Raw genomic sequence first — 24,650 nt, 5'->3', positions numbered from 1 at the left:
TATAACTTTTAATAAATCTCCTTAAGAAAACATTACCCCTCCGGGATTAGTTAATGAAGTATTAAAAGAAATTAAAGTGAAAAAATGTGAATAGAAAATATTAATTAAAAACAATGTGCCAGGGGTATAATCATGTTGAATAGCTGTTCACTATTAAGTCACCTTGGAACAAATTAACCAATAAAGTATTGTCTCTAACCTGTATGGTCTATTTAATGAAAGACACGTCGTGTACAATATCTAAGTGTCACTAAAAAGACCAGCATGCGCACGCATGTGAATAGGTCTGAAAGTGCAGTGATAAAATAATCAACAATATTCAGGTTAATACATCATCTCTAGATCTTAAATCATTCTCAGGGCTTATACGGAATATTAATGTTTCCTTATCTTTAATGACACAATAAGAATACTTGAAAAAAAGTTTTATTGTTTAGTATGAACAATTAAACAATAAAACTTTGCGATTTGCATGCTGGTCTTTTTAGTGACACTTAGATATTGTACACGACGTGTCTTTCATTAAATAGACCATACAGGTTAGAGACAATACTTTATATTTTACTTCGCCAACCTAATCCCGGAGGGGAATTGTTTTCTTAAGGAGATTTATTAGGGGCTACTAGGCTGACAGATTTACCAATGACATCTTTAGTTTGTTTTTGCCCGTTGTAGCCTAAGGACTACAGGGCCTGATTCAGAGCCGGACGCTCTGACCAGAGCGCTCACTCTGAATCAGGGCCCTCCTACCTCAACTTGGAGCGGCCTCATGGACGCTCGCATAGCTGTGGGTTACCACCCACAGCTATAGCGAGCGTCCATGATGATGGTCAAGACCATCGCGACCATCGGGCTTGCGACGAGACCCTGCGGTAGGGTCTCGCTGCCGCAAGCCCTGGAGTGATTTTGGCTCTACTGATGTCAGTGGGGCCGGACTCAGACGGTAGGTGTTCCCATGGGAACGCCTCCGTCTGGCAGCCACGCCCCCGGCACGCCCACCAAAGGGGGCGTGCTGTCACTCACCATCGACAGCACGCCCCCTTTGGTGCGAGACCCCGAGCGACGGATTCCCCGTCGCTCGCCGGGTCTCGCGCATGCGCATGACGGAGCTCCCTCCGTCGTGCGCATGCGCACTTAGGCACCATCGGCCCGCTTGCGAGCGTACAGCGCTCGCGAGCGGGTCAGAATCAGGCCCACAGTTTGCAGAATTTATCAGGAGAGGAATTTGTAGGATCTTTCCCCGGAGCGACCTGCTCGCACATGCGCCGTTGGTCACATGCTCAGTAGTGATCGCATATGCAATCAGTTCACTCTTTGCTGATTGCCAACTCAGTAATAACACATTCAGGCAAATTGTGGCGATAAGCGATCTTTAATATCAGGGGTAGACTGCAATTATTAATAAATATGCCCCTTAGCAGTGCTATGTCACTGGGTCACTCCATCCTGTAAAGATAATACATCCTGTTCCTGAAGGATATAACTGGAGAGGAAGAAAGCTTTGGAGCATGATGCCAGAACATTGGGGGCTGCAGCATCACCCTTGGTCCTACGGAACTGTATACATGTGAAATATGTTTGTTCCGTAACGATGCAAAATGTTGTTTTTCTTGTGTTTCTTGAAGATCTCAAACCAGCGCTGTCACATTTCAGCATCACCAGATCAAACCCAGAAATCCATTAACCCTACGTGCCAGCACACCTCCCCCCCCCCCCCCCCATCGCCGGTTGCCCTGGAAGCACAAATAATTTATTGACAAGAAATACATCTAAATAAATAAGCAATTTCCTTTTATCGTTCCAACACACACAAAAGAATTAAATAAAAATCATTGTTAGTTATCTTCACAAGTGACAGATCAGGACCCCAACCCCTCTGGTTTCCACATGGAGAGATCCAGGCCCAGGACTGCGAATGGAAAGTTACTGGTTTGTAGTGTGAGATTATGATACAGTAAAACTACGATGAGACAGCTATTTGTAATTGTTGTTACATAACCCCACAGGTATTTCTCCATTGTTACTGATCTATAAACAACATTCACTATGAAACAGCCCAGCAGCTGCGCTAAGTATTTCCTTACGGACCTAGATAGGTGTCTATGGTTTTACTACCGAACATTTGGACACTATTGAGTTACAGTTTCTTCTTTGAATATACAATTGTGATATGGCCAAGCTATATGCGGCAGGTCTCCCTGACAGTGAGAGGCCCCATCTCACCACAGGCGCCAATGTTTTATGTCATTGTTGACCAAGAGAAATCGTCTCTTGTGTGAAGAAGAGGAGTTATGAAAAACAAAAAGTGCATGAAGGACCTACAGAACAAATGTTGGGCTCCGATTCCCCCCCAGGCTGCCAGGTGCTAATAGTACACCCAAAAGTCATCGGCAGCAATTAAATATATGACAACAGACCTGGTAGCAGGGAGATGGAGGAAACACAGAAGACAACAATGGAAGAGGATAGCACAGGAGAGTAGAAACAGCGTATTTATTCTGCGTAATATAAGGACACAGAGTTTCCTCTACATGCTGAAGATTCATTACAGGTTAGTGATGGCTCCATGATAATATTCAGATGTTGAAACATCCGTTTCTGCTCGTACCAGGAGAAGATAAATGAAAGCAGTGGACACATGACCGTCATCTTGTTCTAGTAAACTAAAAGGATCTTGAGGCCCCATTTCCACAGTCTGCATTCACTCCGAAAACCAAGATCGAGCAAGCTTCTGCTCCACACGAGGTATAAGGACACGAGCAGGCCAGACTGCTTGAAGGGGTCTGTGGTAAATAAGATTGGATAGTCTCAAAAATGCTCATCAACAATCCAATTGTTATTCTGTAAGACAAACTTCTTGAGCAAACATGAGACCAGTCAACGTGTCGTTTGTGGTGGTAGGAGGAGATTTCATGTGTAAACAGAAAAGAGAACAGCAGTGCGCCCTCTGCGAGGGTTCTAGATTACAGTGTGTAAATGCTGCCGCTGGTGTTTTATGTTAGTGGGTACACAGACTGAGTGCACAAACCTCGGTATTGCTCGGAGATTCCATGTGACATGGACACACAACTTGGAATGGAGCCATCTTTGTCAGAAGACAGAGAGCATTGGGATGAGGTCTACATGAGAAAGACGAAGCTGCAGGCATACGTACCTTAATGGTATCTCACAACGCAGTATAAGGGCATCTTGCTCGTATAGATATGTGTGTTACAATTTGGCAAGCAGATGCGTTCTTGGTTATTCTGAATAGCGGGCTGCCTAGTTTGTAACCTGACTTTAAGTGCACTTTTCTGATATTACTGAAACATTTGCTTTTCTCAGATATCACAGCGGTTATTGGACAAGAGCGAAAGAGTCCAAGACAGATATATGTGATATGTTCCAGATGGTACATGGCTCGGTGCTCTACAGATCCAGGGCAGGTTACTAGAGAATGTCATGTCAACCCGGGCTTAGCGTAACAGACTTGCAGCACCTGCATGTTATGTTACCATTTATGTAGCCATATCTCTTGTTTTATATGTATCTGTGCATTCGCTAAGCCTGGGGTAGTGGGTGATGTTTTTGAATTATTTGCGAATATGTATCAATTTTATACAGATTTAAGGTGGCAGAGGGTTTACAGCGCCGCCAATTAAATGTAATTTACACAGCACAGAGAACGATGTTCTAACAATTTGTTCCAGATTTCTCAATGCTTAGTAATTTGTTCCAATGTGTACACAGAACATTTGTGTTCTGGGTCCGGCTGAGGCTGGCGGCTTGGTATCATTTTTACTTATAAATACATAATAATAATAACATTCCAGCAGCCATTTTTTCCCCACCTTAAATACGCCACTTCAGAAGTAGGATAAGGCATATAGACAGATGAAATGATACTATGACGGGAAGACAGGTAGAGAGGAGTAAAAATATAACAACCAGTCCTCACGTAGACAAGTGTGTGACAAACAATCAGAGATCTTTTTAAAGAAGGTTAAAGGGGAAGAAAGGCGAACGACATCAGCTACACGTCTCCCCGCAGGAGGGTGATCACAATCTCCTGATAAATAAATGAAGTGCTATGTTCAACAAAGCAAAAAAATCCATGCTCCAAGAGATACCAATCCCACACCCCACTGCAGAAAGCCCATTTCGTGGATTGGTGGCCCATTCTGGTTGTGAGTCGCTCAGATGGATGACGCGAGTACTGAGAGTGTCGATCCCAACCTCGGATGTTCATATTGCAAAATGGTTGATGGTTAACGGGCAACGAGGAGCATCACCGCACGATGCAAAGGGTCCACAGGGACAAAAAGGGGCAGAAGTGTGGTCAGTATTCATCCTGATCCTCCGGCTGAAGGTCCTCGGTCTCATCATCTTCTGGGGGAGCAAAGCCTTCCTGCAGGACAAGGAAAGCATAGCTGAATGGTCTGTTGAAGTAGAGGGCAGTTATAAAGCTGTTAATAATAATAACTAGTTTAAAAGACTGCCCCCACCGGCTCAGCCCAGCCCTCTGCTCAGGTCAACCCCACCCCCACTCAACTATTTTCCATCCCATCTGCTCCGTCCCAAGCACCCCTGTCAATCCATCTCAACTCCACCCCATATCCTCGATTCCCCCCTCTCTCCAGCTCCCATAATTACTCTGGCGCCTAGTCCTCCTCTCCTAAGTCTGTTCCATCTCCCCGCAATGGGGGCCTGTGGGGTGCAAGCCCAGTTTTCCACTGTGTGCACATTGACATTCTGAAATGATTATATAGATAATAATAATAATATGGTACATCTTCAGTTCACTTTAATTTACCTACTTTATGTGCCAAATTTTACTACCTATATCCCTTTATAATGCAATCATTTATATATACACCATAAAGCAGACTAGTTATTTTCCACAGACACGACCAGTGATGGTCCCAGATAGACCCAGTCCCTGCTGTACAAGTAAGCACTTCATCTATGGAACCCCGGCCAATATAAAGGCAGGATAATCCCCTTTAATGCTGAATTTTTTGTTGTTGCTGTAAACCAATGACTGGAGTGATATAGAGACAGGTTTTCCCCTTGGGGCTGGACGCACCTCTGTGGCGTACAAGATGTCAATGATTTTGGAGAGGACTGTCGGGTTCTCACTCTCATGCTCCTGACAGATCAGTTCGATGTCTCGCAGTTTACTAAAGTAGAAATCTCGTTCCTTCTCCAGCCCATCAACCGTCAACTTCAGCTCCACTAACTAAACATGGGGAGGGGAGACAGGGGATTAACAATAGCCCATTGCCCCCCTACACACAGAGCAGTCATTCATTAGGGGTCAGGACACCATGGAATTATATTCGGATGAACATCGGTTCAGCCATGAGATGAGTTGAGTTCGTGTGAGTTAACTACGATCATACATAGTACTCAGACATTATGCTTATATTTTATTTATTGTGAATAGCACAGGCTTTCCACAGACATTGCAGATGACTTATTTATGTACCAAACAGGTGCCACCTGCATTGTAAAGGTCTCTTGTGACTGATTTTCATATGTATATATATATATATCTGTTGCACTTGATAATGAAGGGGGTGGATAGAGCACATTGCGGTTTTACGTCCTGCGCAAAATCATCATTTTGCCGCAAAGGACTACACATCCTCGGAGATAATGGTTTATACTTCCAATAGGTCATCTTTTTCTTCTTCCAAGTCCACTTCATAAGAGAAAGCGTATTTCTAGGTGTAATTTGACCAAAGTAATAAGAAAGAACTCAACCACACAACATGCATAAAGACATATGCAATGGCCTCTCACTCTCACAAATGGGGGGAGAGCAGAAGTGTTGGGATGAATGTGGGAGTGGATGTAGCTGGCAGAAGCATTGGGATGTATGGTGGGAGTGGATGTAGCTGGCAGAAGCATTGGGATGAATGACGGAGGTGGATGTAGCTGGCAGAAGCATTAGGATGAATGATAGGAGTGGATGTAGCCGGCAGAATCATTGGAATGAATGAGAGGAGTGGATGTAGCTGGCAGAAGCATTAGGATGAATGACGGGAGTGGATGTAGCTGGCAGAAGCGTTGGGATGAATGACGGGAGTGGCTGTAGCTGGCAGAAGCATTGGGATGAATGATGGGAGTGGATGTAGCTGGCAGAAGCATTGGGATGAATGACGGGAGTGGGTGTAGCTGATAGAAGCATTGGGATGAATTATGGGAGTGGATGTAGCTGGCAGAAGCATTAGGATGAATGACAGGAGTGGATGTAGCTGGCAGAAGCATTGGGATGAATGACGGAGGTGGATTTAGCCGGCAGAATCATTGGAATGAATGAGAGGAGTGGATGTAGCTGGCAGAAGAATTAGGATGAATGACAGGAGTGGATGTAGCTGGCAGAAGAATTAGGATGAATGACAGGAGTGGATGTAGCTGGCAGAAGCGTTGAGATGAATGACGGGAGTGGATGTAGCTGGCAGAAGCATTGGTATGAATGATGGGAGTGGATGTAGCTGGCAGAAGAGTTGGGATGAATGACGGGAGTGGATGTAGCTGGCAGAAGCATTGGGATGAATGACAGGAGTGGATGTAGCTGGCAGAAGCGTTGGGATGAATGGCAGAAGAATTGGGATGAAGGAAGGGGATGTGGATGTAGCTGGCAGAAGCATTGGGATGAATGATGGGAGTCGATGTAGCTGGCAGTAGCATTGGGATGAATGACAGGAGTGGAACTAAGATGGCAGAAGCATTGGGATGAATGACGGGATTGGATGTAGCTGGCAGATGCATTGGGATGAATGACGGGAGTGGATGTAGCTGGCAGAAGCATTGGGATGACTGATGGGAGTGTATGTAGCTGGAAGAAGCATTGGGATGAATGACGGGGGTGGATGTAGCTGGCTGAAGCATTAGGATGAATGACAGGAGTGGATGTAGCTGGCAGAAGCAATAGGATGAATGACAGGAGTGGATGTAGTTGGCAGAAACGTTGAGATGAATGACGGGAGTGGATGTAGTTGTCAGAAGCGTTGAGATGAAGTATGGGGGTGGATGTAGCTTGCAGGAGGGTTGGGATGAATGACGGGAGTGGATGCAGCTGGTAGAAGCATTGGTATAAATGATGGAAGTGGATGTAGCTGGCAGAAGAGTTGGGATGAATGATGGGAGTGGATGTAGCTTGCAGGAGCATTGGGATGAATGACAGGAGTGGATGTAGCTGGCAGAAGCGTTGGGATAAATGGCAGAAGCATTGGGATGAAGGACGGGGATGTGGATGTAGCTGGCAGAAGCATTGGGATGAATGATGGGAGTCGATGTAGCTGGCAGAAGCATTGGGATGAATGACAGGAGTGGATCTAAGATGGCAGAAGCATTGGGATGAATGATGGGAGTGGATGTAGCTGGCAGACGCATTGGGATGAATGACGGGAGTGGATGTAGCTGGCAGAAGCATTGGGATGACTGATGGGAGTGGATTTAGCTGGCAGAAGCATTGGGATGAATGGCGGGAGTGGATGTAGCTGGCAGAATCGTTGGGATGAATGACGGGAGTGGATTTAGCTGGCAGAAGCATTGGTATGAATGACGGGAGTGAATCTAAGCTGGCAGAAGTATTGGTATAAATGAAGGGAGTGGATGTACCTGGCAGAAGAGTTGGGATGAATGACGGAAGTGGATGTAGCTGGCAGAAGCATTGGGATGAATGATGGCAGTGGATGTAGCTGGCAGAAGCATTAGGATGAATGACATGAGTGGATGTAGCTGGAAGAAGAGTTGGGATGAATGACGGGGGTGAATGTAGCTGTCAGAAGCGTTGAGATGAATGACGGGAGTGGATGTAGCTGGCAGGAGCGTTGAGATGAATGATGGGAGTGGATGTAGCTGTCAGAAGCATTGAGATGAATGACGGGAGTGGATGTAGTTGGCAGAATCATTGAGATGAATGACGGGAGTGGATGTAGCTGGCAGAAGCGTTGAGATGAATGACGGGAGTGGATGTAGCTGGCATGAGCGTTGAGATGAATGATGGGAGTGGATGTAGTTGGCAGAAGCATTGGGATGAATGATGGGAGTGGATGTAGTTGGCAGAAGCATTGGGATGAATAACAGGAGTGGATGTAGCTGGCAGAAACGTTGGGATGAATGACGGGAGTGGATGTAGCTGGCAGAAGCATTGGGATGAATGATGGGAGTGGTTGTAGCTGGCAGAAGCATTGGGATGAATGACGGGGGTGGATGTAGCTGGCAAAAGCATTAGGACGAATGACAGGAGTGGATGTAGCTGGCAGAAGCGTTGAGACGAATGACGGGAGTGGATGTAGCTGGCAGGAACGTTGGGATGAATGACGGGAGTGGATGTAGCTGGTAAAAGCATTGGGATGAATGATAGAGTTGAAATAGCTGGCAGAATCATTAGGATGAATGACAAGTGTGGAAATAGCTGGCAGAAGCATTGGGATGAAAAATGGGAGTGGATGAAGCTGGCAGTAAAGTTGGGATGAATGACGGGAGTGGATGTAGCTGGCAGAAGCATTGGGATGAATGACAGGAGTGGATCTAAGATGGCAGAAGAATTGGGATGACTGATGGGGGTGGATGTAGCTGGCAGAAGCATTGTGATAAATGACAGGAGTGGATCTAAGATGGCAGAAGCATTGGGATGAATTACGTGGCTAGATGTATCTGGCAGAAGCATTGGGATGAATGACGGGAGTGGATGTAGCTGGGAGAAGCATTGGAATGAATGACGGGGATGTGGATGTAGCTGGCAGAAGCATTGTTAAGAATGATGGGAGTGGATGTAGCTGGCAGAAGCATTAGGTTGAATGACGAGGGTGGATGTAGCTGCAAGAAGCATTGGGATGAATGATGGGAGTGGATGTAGCTGGCAGAAGCATTGGGATGAATGACGGGGGTGGATGTAGCTGGCAAAAGCATTAGGAGGAATGACAGGAGTGGATGTAGCTGGCAGAAGCGTTGAGATGAATGACGGGAGTGGATGTAGCTGTCTGAAATGTTGGGATGAATGACGGGAGTGGATGTAGCTGGCAGAAGAATTGGGATGAATGATGGGAGTGGATGTAGCTGGCAGAATCATTAGGATGAATGACAAGGGTGGATTTAGCTGGCAGAAGCATTGGGATGAATAATGGGAGTGGATGTAGCTGGCAGTAAAGTTGGGATGAATGACGGGAGTGGATGTAGCTGGCTGAAGCATTGCGATGAATGTCGGGAGTGGATGTAACTGGCCGAAGAATTTGTATGAATAATGGGAGTGGATGTAGCTGGCAGTAGAGTTGGGATGAATGACAGGAGTGGATGTAGCTGGGAGAAGCATTGGGATGAATGACGGGGATGGATGTAGCTGGCAGAAGCATTGGAATGAATGACAGAGGTGGATGTAGCTGGTAGAAGCATTGTGATGAATGACAGGAGTGGATGTAGCTGGCAGAAGCATTGGGATGAATGACGGGGGTGGATGTAGCTGGCAGAAGCAATGAGATGAATGACGGTGGTGGATGTAACTGGCAGAAGCACAGGGATGAACGGCGGGAGTGGATGTAGATGGTAGAAGCGTTGTGATGAATAATGGGAGTGGATGTAGCTGGCAAAAGCATTAGGATGAATGACAAGGGTGGATGTAGCTGGCAGAGGCATTGGGATGAATGATGGGAGTGGATGTAGCTGGCTGAAGAGTTGGGATGAATGATGGGGGTGGATGTAGTTGGGAGAAGAATTGGGAGGAATGATGGGGGTGGATGTAGTTGGGAGAAGAATTGGGATGAATGACGGGAGTGGATGTAACTGGCAGAAGCATTGGGATGAATGATGGGGGTGGATGTAGCTGGCAGAAGCATTGCGATGAATGACGGGAGTGGATGTAGCTGGGAGAAGAATTGGGATAAATGCCGGGAGTGGATGTAGCTGGCAGAAGCATTGGGATGAATGACAGGAGTGGATCTAAGATGGCAGAAGCATTGGGATGAATGATGGTGGTTGATGAAGCTGGCAGAAGCATTGGGATAAATGGCGAGAGTGGATGTAGCTGTCAGAAACATTGGGATGAATGACAGGAGTGGATCTAAGATGGCAGAAGCATTGGGATGAATGATGGGGGTTGATGTAGCTGGCAGAAGCATTGGGATGAATGGCGAGTGTGGATGTAGCTGGCAGAAGCGTAGGGATGAATGACGGGAGTGGATTTAGCTGGCAGAAGCAATGGGATGAATGATTGGAGTGGATTTAGCTGGCAGAAGCATTGGGCTGAATGACAGGAGTGGATCTAAGAAGTCAGAAGCATTGTGATGAAAGACGGGGGTTGATGTAGCTGGCAGAAGCATTGGGATGAAGGGTGGGAGTGGATGTAGCTGGCAGAAGAGTTGGAATGAATGATGGGGGTGGATGTAGCAGGCAGAAGCATTGGGATGAATGATGGGAGTGGATGTAGCTGGTAGAAGCATTAGGACGAATGACGAGGGTGGATGTAGTTGATGGAAGCACTGGGATGAAAAATGGGAGTGGATGTAGCTGAAAGAAGCGTTCGGATGAATGACGGGGGTGGATGTAGCTGGTAAAAGCGTTGGGATGAATGACGGGGTGGATGTAGCTGGCAGAAGCACTGGGATGAATGACGGGAGTGGATGGAGCTGGCAGAAGAATTGTGATGAACGATGGGAGTGGATGTAGCTGGCAGGAGCGTTGGGATGAATGACGGGAGTGGATGTAGCTGGCAGAAGAGTTGGTATGAATGACGGGAGTGGATGTAGCTGGCAGAAGCATTGGGATGAATGACAGGAGTGGATGTAGCTGGCAGAAGAGTTGGAATGAATGACGGGGATGGATGTAGCTGGCAGAAGCATTGGGATGAAAGACGGGAGTGGATGTAGCTGGCAGAAGCATTGGGATGAAAGATGGGAGTGGATCTAAGCTTGCAGAAGCATTGGGATGAATGATGGTGGTGGATGTAGCTGGCAGAAGCATTGGGATGAATGATTGGAGTGGACATAGCTGGCAGAAGCATTGGGATGAATGATTGGAGTGGACATAGCTGGCAGAAGTGTTGGGATGAATGACGGGAGTGGATGTAGCTGGCAGAAGCATTGGGATGAATGACAGGAGTGGGTGTAGCTGGTAGAAGCGTTGGGATGAATGACGGGAATGATTGCAGCTGGCAGAAGCATTGGGATGAATGACGGGAGTGGATCTAAGGTGGCAGAAGCATTGGGATGAATGATGGGGGAAGGGGATGTAACTGGCAGAAGCATTGAGATGAATGACGGGAGTAGATATAACTGGCAGAAGCATTGTGATGAATGACGGGAGTGGATCTAAGCTGGCAGAAGCGTTGGGATAAATGACGGGGGTGAATGTAGCTGGCAGAAGCATTGGGATGATTGACAGGAGTGGACATAGCTGGCAGAAGCGTAGGGATGAATGATGGGAGTGGATCTAAGCTGGCAGAAGCATTGGGATGAATGATGGGAGTGGATCTAAAATGGCAGAACCATTGGAACGAATGACGGGAGTGGATCTAAGCTGGCAGAAGCATTGGGATGAATGACAGGAGTGGATGTAACTGGCAGAAGCATTGGGATGAATGACTGGAGTGGATATAGCTGGTAGAAGCGTTGAGATGAATAACGGGAGTGGATCTAAGCTGGCAGAAGCTTTGGGATGAATGACGGGGGTGGATGTAGCTGAAAGAAGCGTTCGGATGAATGACGGGGGTGGATGTAGCTGGTAAAAGCGTTGGGATGAATGACGGGGTGGATGTAGCTGGCAGAAGCATTGGGATGAATGACGGGAGTGGATGGAGCTGGCAGAAGAATTGTGATGAACGATGGGAGTGGATGTAGCTGGCAGGAGCGTTGGGATGAATGACGGGAGTGGATGTAGCTGGCAGAAACATTGGGATGAATGACAGGAGTGGACATAGCTGGTAGAAGCGTTGGGATGAATGACGGGAGTGGATCTAAGCTGGCAGAAGCATTGGGATGAATGACGGGAGTGGATCTAAGCTGGCAGAAGCGTTGGGATGAATGACGGGGGTGGATGTATGGATGTAGCTGGTAGAAGCGTTCGGATGAATGACGGGGTGGATGTAGCTGGTGGAAGCGTTAGGATGAATGACGGTGGTATATGTAGCTGGTAGAAGCGTTGGGATGAATGACGGGGTGGATGTAGCTGGCAGAAGCATTGTGATGAATGACGGGAGTGGATATAGCTGGTAGAAGCGTTGGGATGAATGACGGGAGTGGATTTAAGCTGGCAGAAGCATTGGGATGAATGATGGGAGTGGATGTAGCTGGTAGAAGCGTTCGGATGAATGACGGGGGTGGATGTAGCTGGTAGAAGCATTAGGATGAATGACGGGGGTGGATGTAGCTGGTAGAAGCATTGTGATGAACAATGGGAGTGGATGTAGCTGGCAGGAGCGTTGGGATGAATGATAGGAGTGAATGTAGCTGGCAGAAGAGTTGGGATGAATGACGGGAGTGAATGTAGCTGGCAGAAGCATTGGGATGAATGACAGGAGTGGACATAGCTGGCAGAAACATTAGGATGAATGACGGGAGTGGATGTAACTGGCAGAAGCATTGGGATGAATGACGGGAGTAAATGTAACTGGCAGAAGCGTTGGGATGAATGACGGGGTTGGATGTAGCTGGTAGAAGTATTGGGATGAATGACGGGAGTGGATCTAAGCTGGCAGAAGCGTTGGGATGAATGACGGGAGTGGATGTAGCTGGTAGAAGCATTGGGATGAATGACGGGAGTGGATGTAGCTGGTAGAAGCATTGGGATGAATGACGGGAGTGGATGTAGCTGGTAGAAGCATTGGGATGAATGACGGGAGTGGATGTAGCTGGTAGAAGCATTGGGATGAATGACGGGAGTGGATGTAGCTGGCAGAATCATTGGGATGAATGACGGGAGTGGATGTATCTGGTAGAAGCATTGGGATGAATGACGGGAGTGGATGTAGCAGTAGAAGCATTGGGATGAATTACGGGAGTGGATGTAGCAGCAGAAGCATTGGGATGAATGACGGGAGTGGATGTAGCTGGTAGAAGCATTGGGATGAATGACGGGAGTGGATGTAGCTGGCAGAATCATTGGGATGAATGACGGGAGTGGATGTATCTGGTAGAAGCATTGGGATGAATGACGGGAGTGGATGTAGCAGTAGAAGCATTGGGATGAATTACGGGAGTGGATGTAGCAGCAGAAGCATTGGGATGAATGACGGGAGTGGATGTAGCTGGCAGAAGTATTGGGATGAATGACAGGAGTGGGTGTAGCTGGCAGAAGTATTGGGATGAATGATAGGAGTGGGTGTAGCTGGCAGAAGTATTGGGATGAATAACAGGAGTGGAAGGAGCTGGCAGAAGTATTGGGATGAATGACGGGAGTGGAAGTAGCTGGCAGAAGTATTGGGATGAATGACAGGAGTGGAAGTAGCTGGCAGAAGAGTTGGGATGAATGACAGGAGTGGGTGTAGCTGGCAGAAGAGTTGGGATGAATGACAGGAGTGGGTGTAGCTGGCAGAAGTATTGGGATAAATGACAGGAGTGGGTGTAGCTGGCAGAAGAGTTGGGATGAATGACGGGAGTGAATGTAGCTGGCAGAAGAGTTGGGATGAATGATAGAAGAGGATCTAAGCTGGTAGCAGCGTTGGGATGAATGACGTTGGAGGATGTAGCTGGTAGCAGCGTTGGGATGAATGACGGGGGAGGATGTAGCTGGCAGCAGGGTGAGGTAATAGGCTGCCTTGGGCCACATGGTTGATACATTCATAACACACTTTTATCCTGTAATAGAAGTGCTAATATGTAATGGAGCACAAAAAAATGTAATCAGCTGCTAATATTCAAAGATTTTTTCTTTTAGAATATGTAGCTCTGGTAACCAATGTCCGATGCTTCTAAAAGATGTCATAATAGACACCAATTAAAAAAAAGAAATCACATGTAAAAAAAAAATGCTAAACCATGGATTTTGAAATTAAAATGAACAAAAATTGTGATATATGACATTTTCTGTGGATGTTGTCATGTGACGCTAGAAAGTATATATGTGGGACTGTGGACCTCATTCAGAGTCGGTCGTTGCGGCCGCACGGTCGTAAGGTAAAAGGGGCCGGATATGCAAATGAAGCGCTCGCAAGTTGTGTCGTTAAGATGGGATCGTTAGCTGGACGAGCGAGGGGAGGATGCGGCCGTAAGACTAAAAATACACCACCTTCTCGTTCGCATTACATGTTATCTCCGGGCATATAAGGATTAATCGAGACCATCGGGAACCATCGGAGCTGGTCGTAGAGCTTAAGGTTGACCATACCCTCTCTTAAGCACTACGATCAAGTCAGTGTAAAAACCTCCCATGTCACGTGTGCCATGACGCTACTTTGTTAATTATGCACTCCCATAAAACGCCGTTTGCATAGTCAGGCACGCCTGCGTTCGGATGTCCACTCCCCCGTTCACAAGCACCTTCCCCTGTTACCACCCACAAACGCCTCATCCTGTCACTCAAACTACCGACCTGGCTGTGTTCAAGGAGAGAAATTTCTGATCGTAATAGTTAGTTTGCGCACGCGCATTGCGAATTTTACGCATGCGCTGTTTAGCGAACATCGGTGGTGTACGACCGTGCGGCCGCAACGACGGACTCTGAATGAGGTCCAATATGTGTGGCTATAAAGTTTATATGTGGGACTATATGTGTGGCTATAAAGGGTATATATGTGGGACTATGGGCCTCATTCAGAGGCGGTCGTAGGATGCAAGCGGTTGTTCTGAAACAGGGCGGCCGCTTGCATCCTGAACGGTCGCCTCCATGTCGGTCGTTAGGCTGTGGGTTAACACCCACAGCTCTAACGACCGCTAAGAGTCTTGACCATCGCGACCATCGGGGCATATGACGAGACCCTAAGGTAGGGTCTCGTCAGCCTTAAGCCCCAGGGAACTTCCTGCTCTGTTTGAGCAGGAAGTTCCCCACTGACATCACTGATGATGTCAGTGGGGCCGCCCCCAAACGCCAAGCGTTCCGACTGGAACGCCTCCGTTTGGCCGGGCACGCCCCGGCCCGCCGAGCAAATGAGGCGAGCTGTCACTCAACATCGACAGCACGCCCCGTCTGCAACGAGACCCCTAGCGACTGAGTGCCCATCGCTAGCCGGGTCTCACGCATGCGCACGACGGAGCCGGCTCCATCGTGCGCATGCTCTGTGGGGACAATCGATCCGGTTGCGAGCGCATCGACGAACTTTGGGTGCGACCGGTCGCTCCCGAGCGACCGCCTCTGAATGAGGTCCTCTATGTGATGCTATAAAGAGTATATATGTGGGACTATTGACCTCATTCAGAAGCGGTCGCTCGGGAGCGATCGGTCGCACCAAAAGTGATCGGCAATATGCAAAACGAGCGCTCAGTCGCAACGCACATCGTAAGCGCGGAAACACCCACAACAATGAAAGCACACCTCTCTACGGCCTAATTCAGAGTCGGTCGCAGGCGGCAACCTACGTCAGCACGATTAACACCTGTTACATTGTTAATTGCCTACAAACATCGGTTGAGGCAGAAACCATCGCCTGCACTCGCAATGCTTAGGGTAGACCCTGGGCTACCTTTAGCACTGCGAGCAGTAGCATTGTTATTGCAACGAGATGGCGTGTGTGATGACTCGCTCAGTAATATATGTACGCTCCCTTAAAACGACCTTTTTAAGGTCAACCACGCCTGCGTGCGCACCACCACACCCCCGTTCACAAGCACCTTCCCCTGTAACCACCAAAAAACGGAACGAAAAGTCAATCACAGCTACGACCTGGTAGTGACTAGCGAGCAAGAGGATTGTGGTTGGAAAGACAGGTTTGCGTACGCGCAATGCCATGTACACGCATGCGCAGTTGAAAAAAATATCGCTCGCTACGACCAATCACTCCGTGCTACCGCCTCTGAATGAGGTCCTATATGTGATGCTATAAATAGTATAGGTGGGGCTATAAAGAATATATGGGAGGCTTTAAAGAGTATATATGTGGGACTATGGGTCTCATTCAGACCCGGTCGCAAGCGCCGATGCACTCGCAACCGGATCAATGGCTAGCTGCGCACGCGCACGGCACGTGCGCAAGCCCGGAGCGAGAGACCCTAAGACCCAGGGAGCTGTAGATCTGTGTGCACCTAAATCTGTATATGGGAGACTGCACTGAGTAATGTGATGTGTGACCCCTGTATATCTGTGTGCTCCTGAGTCTGTATATGGGAGACTGCGCTGAGTAATGTGATATGTGACACCTGTATATCTGTGTGCCCTGAGTCTGTATATGGGAGACTGCGCTGAGTAATGTGATATGTGACACCTGTATATCTGTGTGCTCCTGAGTCTGTATATGGGAGACTGCGCTGAGTAATGTGATATGTGACACCTGTATATCTGTGTGCTCCTGAGTCTGTATATGGGAGACTGCGCTGTGTAATGTGATATGTGACACCTGTATATCTGTGTGCTCCTGAGTCTGTATATGGGAGACTGCGCTGTGTAATGTGATATGTGACACCTGTATATCTGTGTGCCCTGAGTCTGTATATGGGAGACTGCGCTGAGTAATGTGATATGTGACACCTGTATATCTGTGTGCTCCTGGGTCTGTATATAGGAGACTGCGCTGAGTAATGTGATATGTGACACCTGTATATCTGTGTGCTCCTGAGTCTGTATATGGGAGACTGTGCTGAGTAATGTGATATGTGACACCTGTATATCTGTGTGCTCCTGAGTCTGTATATGGGAGACTGCGCTGAGTAATGTGATATGTGACACCTGTATATCTGTGTGCTCCTGAGTCTGTATATGGGAGACTGCGCTGAGTAATGTGATATGTGACACCTGTATATCAGTGTGCACCTGAGTCTGTATATGGGAGACTGCGCTGAGTAATGTGATAGGTGACACCTGTATATCTGTGTGCACCTGAGTCTGTATATGGGAGACTGCGCTGAGTAATGTGATATGTGACACCTGTATATCTGTGTGCTCCTGAGTCTGTATATAGGAGACTGCGCTGAGTAATGTGATATGTGACACCTGTATATCTGTGTGCTCCTGAGTCTGTATATGGGAGACTGCGCTGAGTAATGTGATATGTGACACCTGTATATCTGTGTGCACCTGAGTCTGTATATGGGAGACTGCGCTGAGTAATGTGATATGTGACACCTGTATATCTGTGTGCTCCTGAGTCTGTATATAGGAGACTGCGCTGAGTAATCTGATATGTGACACCTGTATATCTGTGTGCTCCTGAGTCTGTATATGGGAGACTGCGCTGAGTAATGTGATATGTGACACCTGTATATCTGTGTGCTCCTGAGTCTGTATATGGGAGACTGGGCTGAGTAATGTGATATGTGACACCTGTATATCTGTGTGCTCCTGAGTCTGTATATGGGAGACTGTGCTGAGTAATGTGACATGTGACACCTGTATATCTGTGTACTCCTGAGTCTGTATATGGGAGACTGTGCTGAGTAATGTGATATGTGACACCTGTATATCTGTGTGCTCCTGAGTCTGTATATGGGAGACTGGGCTGAGTAATGTGATATGTGACACCTGTATATCTGTGTGCTCCAGAGTCTGTATATGGGAGACTGGGCTGAGTAATGTGATATGTGACACCTGTATATCTGTGTACTCCTGAGTCTGTATATGGGAGACTGGGCTGAGTAATGTGATATGTGACACCTGTATATCTGTGTGCTCCTGAGTCTGTATATGGGAGACTGTGCTGAGTAATGTGATGTGTGACACCTGTATATCTGTGTGCTCCTGAGTCTGTATATGGGAGACTGCGCTGAGTAATGTGATATGTGACACCTGTATATCTGTGTGCTCCTGAGTCTGTATATTGGAGACTGCGCTGAGTAATGTGATATGTGACACCTGTATATCTGTGTGCACCTGAGTCTGTATATGGGAAACTGTGCTAAGTAATGTGACACCTGTATATCTGTGTGCACCTGAGTCTGTATATAGGAGACTGCGCTGAGTAATGTGATATGTGACACCTGTATATCTGTGTGCTCCTGAGTCTGTATATGGGAGACTGTGCTGTGATATGTGACACCTGTATATCTGTGTGCTCCTGAGTCTGTATATGGGAGACTGCGCTGTGTAATGTGATATGTGACACCTGTATATCTGTGTGCCCTGAGTCTGTATATGGGAGACTGCGCTGAGTAATGTGATATGTGACACCTGTATATCTGTGTGCTCCTGGGTCTGTATATAGGAGACTGCGCTGAGTAATGTGATATGTGACACCTGTATATCTGTGTGCTCCTGAGTCTGTATATGGGAGACTGCGCTGAGTAATGTGATATGTGACACCTGTATATCTGTGTGCTCCTGAGTCTGTATATGGGAGACTGTGCTGAGTAATGTGATATGTGACACCTGTATATCTGTGTGCTCCTGAGTCTGTATATAGGAGACTGCGCTGAGTAATGTGATATGTGACACCTGTATATCTGTGTGCTGCTGAGTCTGTATATGGGAGACTGCGTAGAGTAATGTGATATGTGACACCTGTATATCTGTGTGCTCCAGAGTCTGTATATAGGAGACTGCGCTGAGTAATGTGATATGTGACACCTGTATATCTGTGTGCTCCTGAGTCTGTATATGGGAGACTGCGCTGTGTAATGTGATATGTGACACCTGTATATCTGTGTGCTCCTGAGTCTGTATATGGGAGACTGTGCTGAGTAATGTGATATGTGACACCTGTATATCTGTGTGCTGCTGAGTCTGTATATGGGAGACTGCGTAGAGTAATGTGATATGTGACACCTGTATATCTGTGTGCTCCTGAGTCTGTATATGGGAGACTGCGTTGAGTAATGTGATATGTGACACCTGTATACCTATGTGCTCCTGAGTCTGTATATAGGAGACTGCGCTGAGTAATGTGATATGTGACACCTGTATATCTGTGTGATCCTGAGTCTGTATATGGGAGACTGTACTGAGTAATGTGATATGTGACACCTGTATATCTGTGTGCTCCTGAGTCTGTATATGGGAGACTGCGCTGAGTAATGTGATATGTGACACCTGTATATCTGTGTGCTCCTGAGTCTGTATATGGGAGACTGCGCTGAGTAATGTGATATGTGACACCTGTATATCTGTGTGCTCCTGAGTCTGTATATGGGAGACTGCGCTGAGTAATGTGATAGGTGACACCTGTATATCTGTGTGCTCCTGAGTCTGTATATGGGAGACTGCGCTGTGTAATGTGATATGTGACACCTGTATATATGTGTGCTCCTGAGTCTGTATATGGGAGACTGCGCTGAGTAATGTGATATGTGACACCTGTATATCTGTGTGCTCCTGAGTCTGTATATGGGAGACTGCGTTGAGTAATGTGATATGTGACACCTGTATATCTGTGTGCTCCTGAGTCTGTATATGGGAGACTGCGCTGAGTAATGTGATATGTGACACCTGTATATCTGTGTGCTCCTGAGTCTGTATATGGGAGACTGCGCTGAGTAATGTGATATGTGACACCTGTATATCTGTATGCTCCTGAGTCTGTATATGGGAGACTGTGCTGTGTAATGTGATATGTGACACCTGTATATCTGTGTGCTCCAGAGTCTGTATATGGGAGACTGCGCTGAGTAATGTGATATGTGACCCCTGTATATCTGTGTGCTCCTGAGTCTGTATATGGGAGACTGTGCTGAGTAATGTGATGTGTGACACCTGTATATCTGTGTGCTCCTGAGTCTGTATATGGGAGACTGCGCTGAGTAATGTGATATGTGACACCTGTATATCTGTGTGCTCCTGAGTCTGTATATTGGAGACTGCGCTGAGTAATGTGATATGTGACACCTGTATATCTGTGTGCACCTGAGTCTGTATATGGGAAACTGTGCTAAGTAATGTGACACCTGTATATCTGTGTGCACCTGAGTCTGTATATAGGAGACTGCGCTGAGTAATGTGATATGTGACACCTGTATATCTGTGTGCTCCTGAGTCTGTATATGGGAGACTGTGCTGAGTAATGTGATAGGTGACAACTGTATATCTGTGTGCTCCTGAGTCTGTATATGGGAGACTGCGCTGAGTAATGTGATATGTGACACCTGTATATCTGTTTGCTCCTGAGTCTGTATATAGGAGACTGCGCTGAGTAATGTGATAGGTGACACCTGTATATCTGTGTGCTCCTGAGTCTGTATATGGGAGACTGCGCTGAGTAATGTGATATGTGACACCTGTATATCTGTGTGCTCCAGAGTCTGTATATAGGAGACTGCGCTGAGTAATGTGATATGTGACACCTGTATATCTGTGTGCTCCTGAGTCTGTATATGGGAGACTGTGCTGAGTAATGTGATATGTGACACCTGTATATCTGTGTGCTCCTGAGTCTGTATATGGGAGACTGTGCTGAGTAATGTGACATGTGACACCTGTATATCTGTGTACTCCTGAGTCTGTATATGGAGACTGCGCTGAGTAATGTGATATGTGACACCTGTATATCTGTGTACTCCTGAGTCTGTATATGGAGACTGCGCTGAGTAATGTGATATGTGACACCTGTATATCTGTGTGCTCCTGAGTCTGTATATGGAGACTGCGCTGAGTAATGTGATATGTGACACCTGTATATCTGTGTGCTCCTGAGTCTGTATATGGGAGACTGCGCTGAGTAATGTGATATGTGACACCTGTATATCTGTGTGCTCCTGAGTCTGTATATGGGAGACTGCGCTGAGTAATGTGATATGTGACACCTGTATATCTGTGTGCTCCTGAGTCTGTATATGGGAGACTGCGCTGAGTAATGTGATATGTGACACCTGTATATCTGTGTGCTCCTGTGTCTGTATATAGGAGACTGCGCTGAGTAATGTGATATGTGACACCTGTATATCTGTGTGCTCCTGAGTCTGTATATAGGAAACTGCACTGAGTAATGTGATATGTGACACCTGTATATCTGTGTGCTCCTGTGTCTGTATATAGGAGACTGCGCTGAGTAATGTGATATGTGACACCTGTATATCTGTGTGCTCCTGAGTCTGTATATGGGAGACTGTGCTGAGTAATGTGATATGTGACACCTGTATATCTGTGTGCTCCTGAGTCTGTATATGGGAGACTGCGCTGAGTAATGTGATATGTGACACCTGTATATCTGTGTGCTCCTGAGTCTGTATATGGGAGACTGTGCTGAGTAATGTGATATGTGACACCTGTATATCTGTGTGCTCCTGTGTCTGTATATAGGAGACTGCGCTGAGTAATGTGATATGTGACACCTGTATATCTGTGTGCTCCTGAGTCTGTATATAGGAAACTGCACTGAGTAATGTGATATGTGACACCTGTATATCTGTGTGCTCCTGTGTCTGTATATAGGAGACTGCGCTGAGTAATGTGATATGTGACACCTGTATATCTGTGTGCTCCTGAGTCTGTATATGGGAGACTGTGCTGAGTAATGTGATATGTGACACCTGTATATCTGTGTGCTCCTGAGTCTGTATATGGGAGACTGCGCTGAGTAATGTGATATGTGACACCAGTATATCTGTGTGCTCCTGTGTCTGTATATAGAACACTGTGCTGAGTAATGTGATATGTGACACCTGTATATCTGTGTGCTGCTGAGTCTGTATATGGGAGATTGCGCTGAGTAATGTGATATGTGACATCCCAGGAGATGACGTGTGTTGTGATCGAGAAGAGGGCGTGCTTTAGTCTTACGACCGCTTCTTACCCTCGGTCGTTCAGCTAACGATCTCATCTTAGGACCGCAACTTGTGATTGCTTCATTTGCATATCCGGCCCCTTTCCCCTAAACCGTGCGGCCGCAACGACCGACTCTGAATGAGGTCCTCAGTCACGCACAGACATACAAGTGTTGTATAGCAAAAGAATCAGCGGTCTCCTAGTGCGTCATAGTCACATCACCCTGCTAAAACTCGCTATATAAGCCCCTGAATAGAGTTGCGTCCGGCTAAGCTTTGGGTTGAATGGGCATTGTGTGGGGTGTAAGGGGTGTTTTTCGGCACTTAGAGGGTGTGACTGGCATGTGGTGATAACCGCTGGGTGGCATCTGGCATCTACGCTAAGGACGTGGTGTAGTGTCTCTTTCAGCTGTTATGTGGCGTATTATAACTCATTACTGACATTAGGAAAGGTTTTATTAGACATCATGTAAAGACTATCAGATGGACCAACACACGATGAGGCCAATGCAGGGCTAACCGCAAGTATTGTGGGCACAGAATAACATGCCGGTATCACGGGTACTCGTATGTATCTTTGAAAATCCATCAGTTACGTGGACATGCCCTCACTGATCTCAGACTGCGCGGTGACACCCTACAGCCGCAAGATGTGCCATAGCTGAGTATGGTACAGGGGCCTGCAAGATGTGTCATAGCTGAGTATGGCACAGGGGCCTGCAAGATGTGCCATAGCTGAGTACGGCACAGGGGCCTGCAAGATGTGCCATAGCTGAGTACGGCACAGGGGCCTGCAAGATGTGCCATAGCTGAGTACGGCACAGGGGCCTAGAAGATGTGCCATAGCTGAGTACAGCACAGGGGCCTGGAAGATGTGCCATAGCTGAGTACGGCACAGGGGCCTGCAAGATGTGCCATAGCTGAGTACAGCACAGGGGCCTGCAAGATGTGCCATAGCTGAGTACAGCACAGGGGCCTGCAAGATGTGCCATAGCTGAGTACGGCACAGGGGCCTGCAAGATGTGCCATAGCTGAGTACGGCACAGGGGCCTGCAAGATGTGCCATAGCTGAGTACGGCACAGGGGCCTGCAAGAAGTGCCATAGCTGAGTACGGCACAGGGGCCTGGAAGATGTGCCATAGCTGAGTATGGCACAGGGGCCTGCAAGATGTGCCATAGCTGAGTACAGCACAGGGGCCTGGAAGATGTGCCATAGCTGTGTACGGCAAAGGGGCCTGCAAGATGTGCCATAGCTGAGTACGGCACAGGGGCCTGGAAGATGTGCCATAGCTGAGTACAGCACAGGGGCCTGGAAGATGTGCCATAACTGAGTACGGCACAGGGGCCTGGAAGATGTGCCATAGCTGAGTACAGCACAGGGGCCTGGAAGATGTGCCATAACTGAGTACGGCACAGGGGCCTGCAAGATACATCCGCATAACCGACCTGTGGTGAATCCTGCATCAGCCCCACTGTGCGTAGACGGTCATCGGACCCTGGGCCCTGCTATCTGCCTTCTCCCCTCTAACCTGCTGGTTCAGTTCCATTATCTGTGTGTCCAGCTCGCTGCCACCATTCCTGGTAATGGGTGGGATTTTTCTTACAGGGTGGGATATGTTCTGCAACCGTGCCAGGGGCTGCATGGTCTTGGGGCCTGTTGGAGATGTTCTCTGTGCCACTGTGAACAACAAAGTGGGGACACAGTTATCTTGATGCCCATGGAAGAGATGGCGAGGATGGTAACCTGCATCATTCACTGCACAGCTCTCCAGAATTAGTGACATCAGGCTCAACCATTAACATTACTGAGGTGGTTCTTTAATTCCCAACCAACATACAAATCACTCTTCCAAATCTGTTACAGGAACCTGATAATTATTGCACCTTGTTTTTAGGTTATAAAAACAATCATTTTTGATCAGAAGCTTTAGCTCTTGATTCTACGCCCCACTCACATGCACGAACACGCACACACACACGCAAACACGCAAACACGTACGCACACATACACGCAAACACACACACACATGCACGTACATAAAACTGTTAGTAATTGACTTTCTCTGGAGACCTAAAGCCAGTCAATATCTAGACACTTCCATTTACCGAACAGTAGAGTGAATAATTTCAAGTTAACTTTCCATCGCTAATTAGACATATACAGTACTGTGCAAAGGTTTAGGCAGTTGTGGATAAAATGCCGCAAAGTAAGAATGCTGTCATACATAGAAGTGTTAATAGTTTATTTTTAACAATTAACAAAATGAAAGTGAATGAAAAGAATAGAAATCTAAATCATATCAGTATTTGGTGTGACCACCCTTTGCCTTCAAAACAGCATCAATTCTTCTCGGTACACTTGCACACAGATTTTGAGTGAACTCAGCAGGGATGTTGTTCCATACATCTTGGAGAACTAACCACAGGTCTTCTGTGGATGTCGCTTACTCAGATCCTTCTGTCTCTTTATGTAATCCCAGACAGACTCCATGATGCTGAGATCAGGGCTCTGTGGGGGCCAAATCATCACTTCCAGGACTCCTTGTTCTTCTTTATGCTGAAGATAGTCCTTAAATGACATTGGCTGTATGCTTGGGGTTGTTGTCCTGCTGCAGAATTTGGAGCAAATCAGACGCCTCCCTGATGATATTGCATGATGGAAAAGTACCTACCTGTATTTCTCAGCATTGAGGACTATTAATAGGGTTAATAGACCGGCGGACTACATGTCGCCGGAATACAGAAGGACGCTGGAGCGATCGAGGTATGTCCGGGTGTCTTAGCACTTAGCCGTGTGGGAGGGGGGGGGGTTGGGAGGTTAGGTGTGGGGAGCGTAGCGGGGTTAGGGATAGGTTTTTTGGGGGGGAGTTCGGGGTTATGCATCCCTAGGGG

At 47.2% G+C, this 24,650-nt stretch overlaps 1 protein-coding gene across 2 annotated transcripts in view; it reads right to left on the bottom strand.

Moving 5' to 3' along the window:
- Positions 1 to 1,764: 1,764 nt before the first annotated feature.
- Positions 1,765 to 24,650, bottom strand: part of MAPRE3 (microtubule associated protein RP/EB family member 3) — a 227,278-nt gene continuing 204,392 nt past the window's right edge. For both annotated transcript variants that reach the window (XM_088460549.1, XM_088460550.1), the window contains exons 6-8: positions 23,288 to 23,436; positions 5,066 to 5,218; positions 1,765 to 4,387 (exon numbers count right to left, since the gene is read on the bottom strand). In XM_088460549.1, the coding sequence (XP_088316675.1) occupies positions 4,319 to 4,387; positions 5,066 to 5,218; positions 23,288 to 23,436 (371 nt within the window). In that variant the 3' untranslated portion in view covers positions 1,765 to 4,318. The remainder of the gene's footprint in view (positions 4,388 to 5,065; positions 5,219 to 23,287; positions 23,437 to 24,650) is intronic.

The sequence above is a fragment of the Taudactylus pleione genome, unplaced genomic scaffold, assembly GCF_031769625.1.
Source record: "Taudactylus pleione unplaced genomic scaffold, aTauple2 ptg000050l, whole genome shotgun sequence".
Lineage (NCBI taxonomy): Eukaryota > Metazoa > Chordata > Amphibia > Anura > Myobatrachidae > Taudactylus > Taudactylus pleione.
Note: the sequence above shows the minus strand (reverse complement) of the source record. Positions and strands in the feature narration are given on the sequence as shown.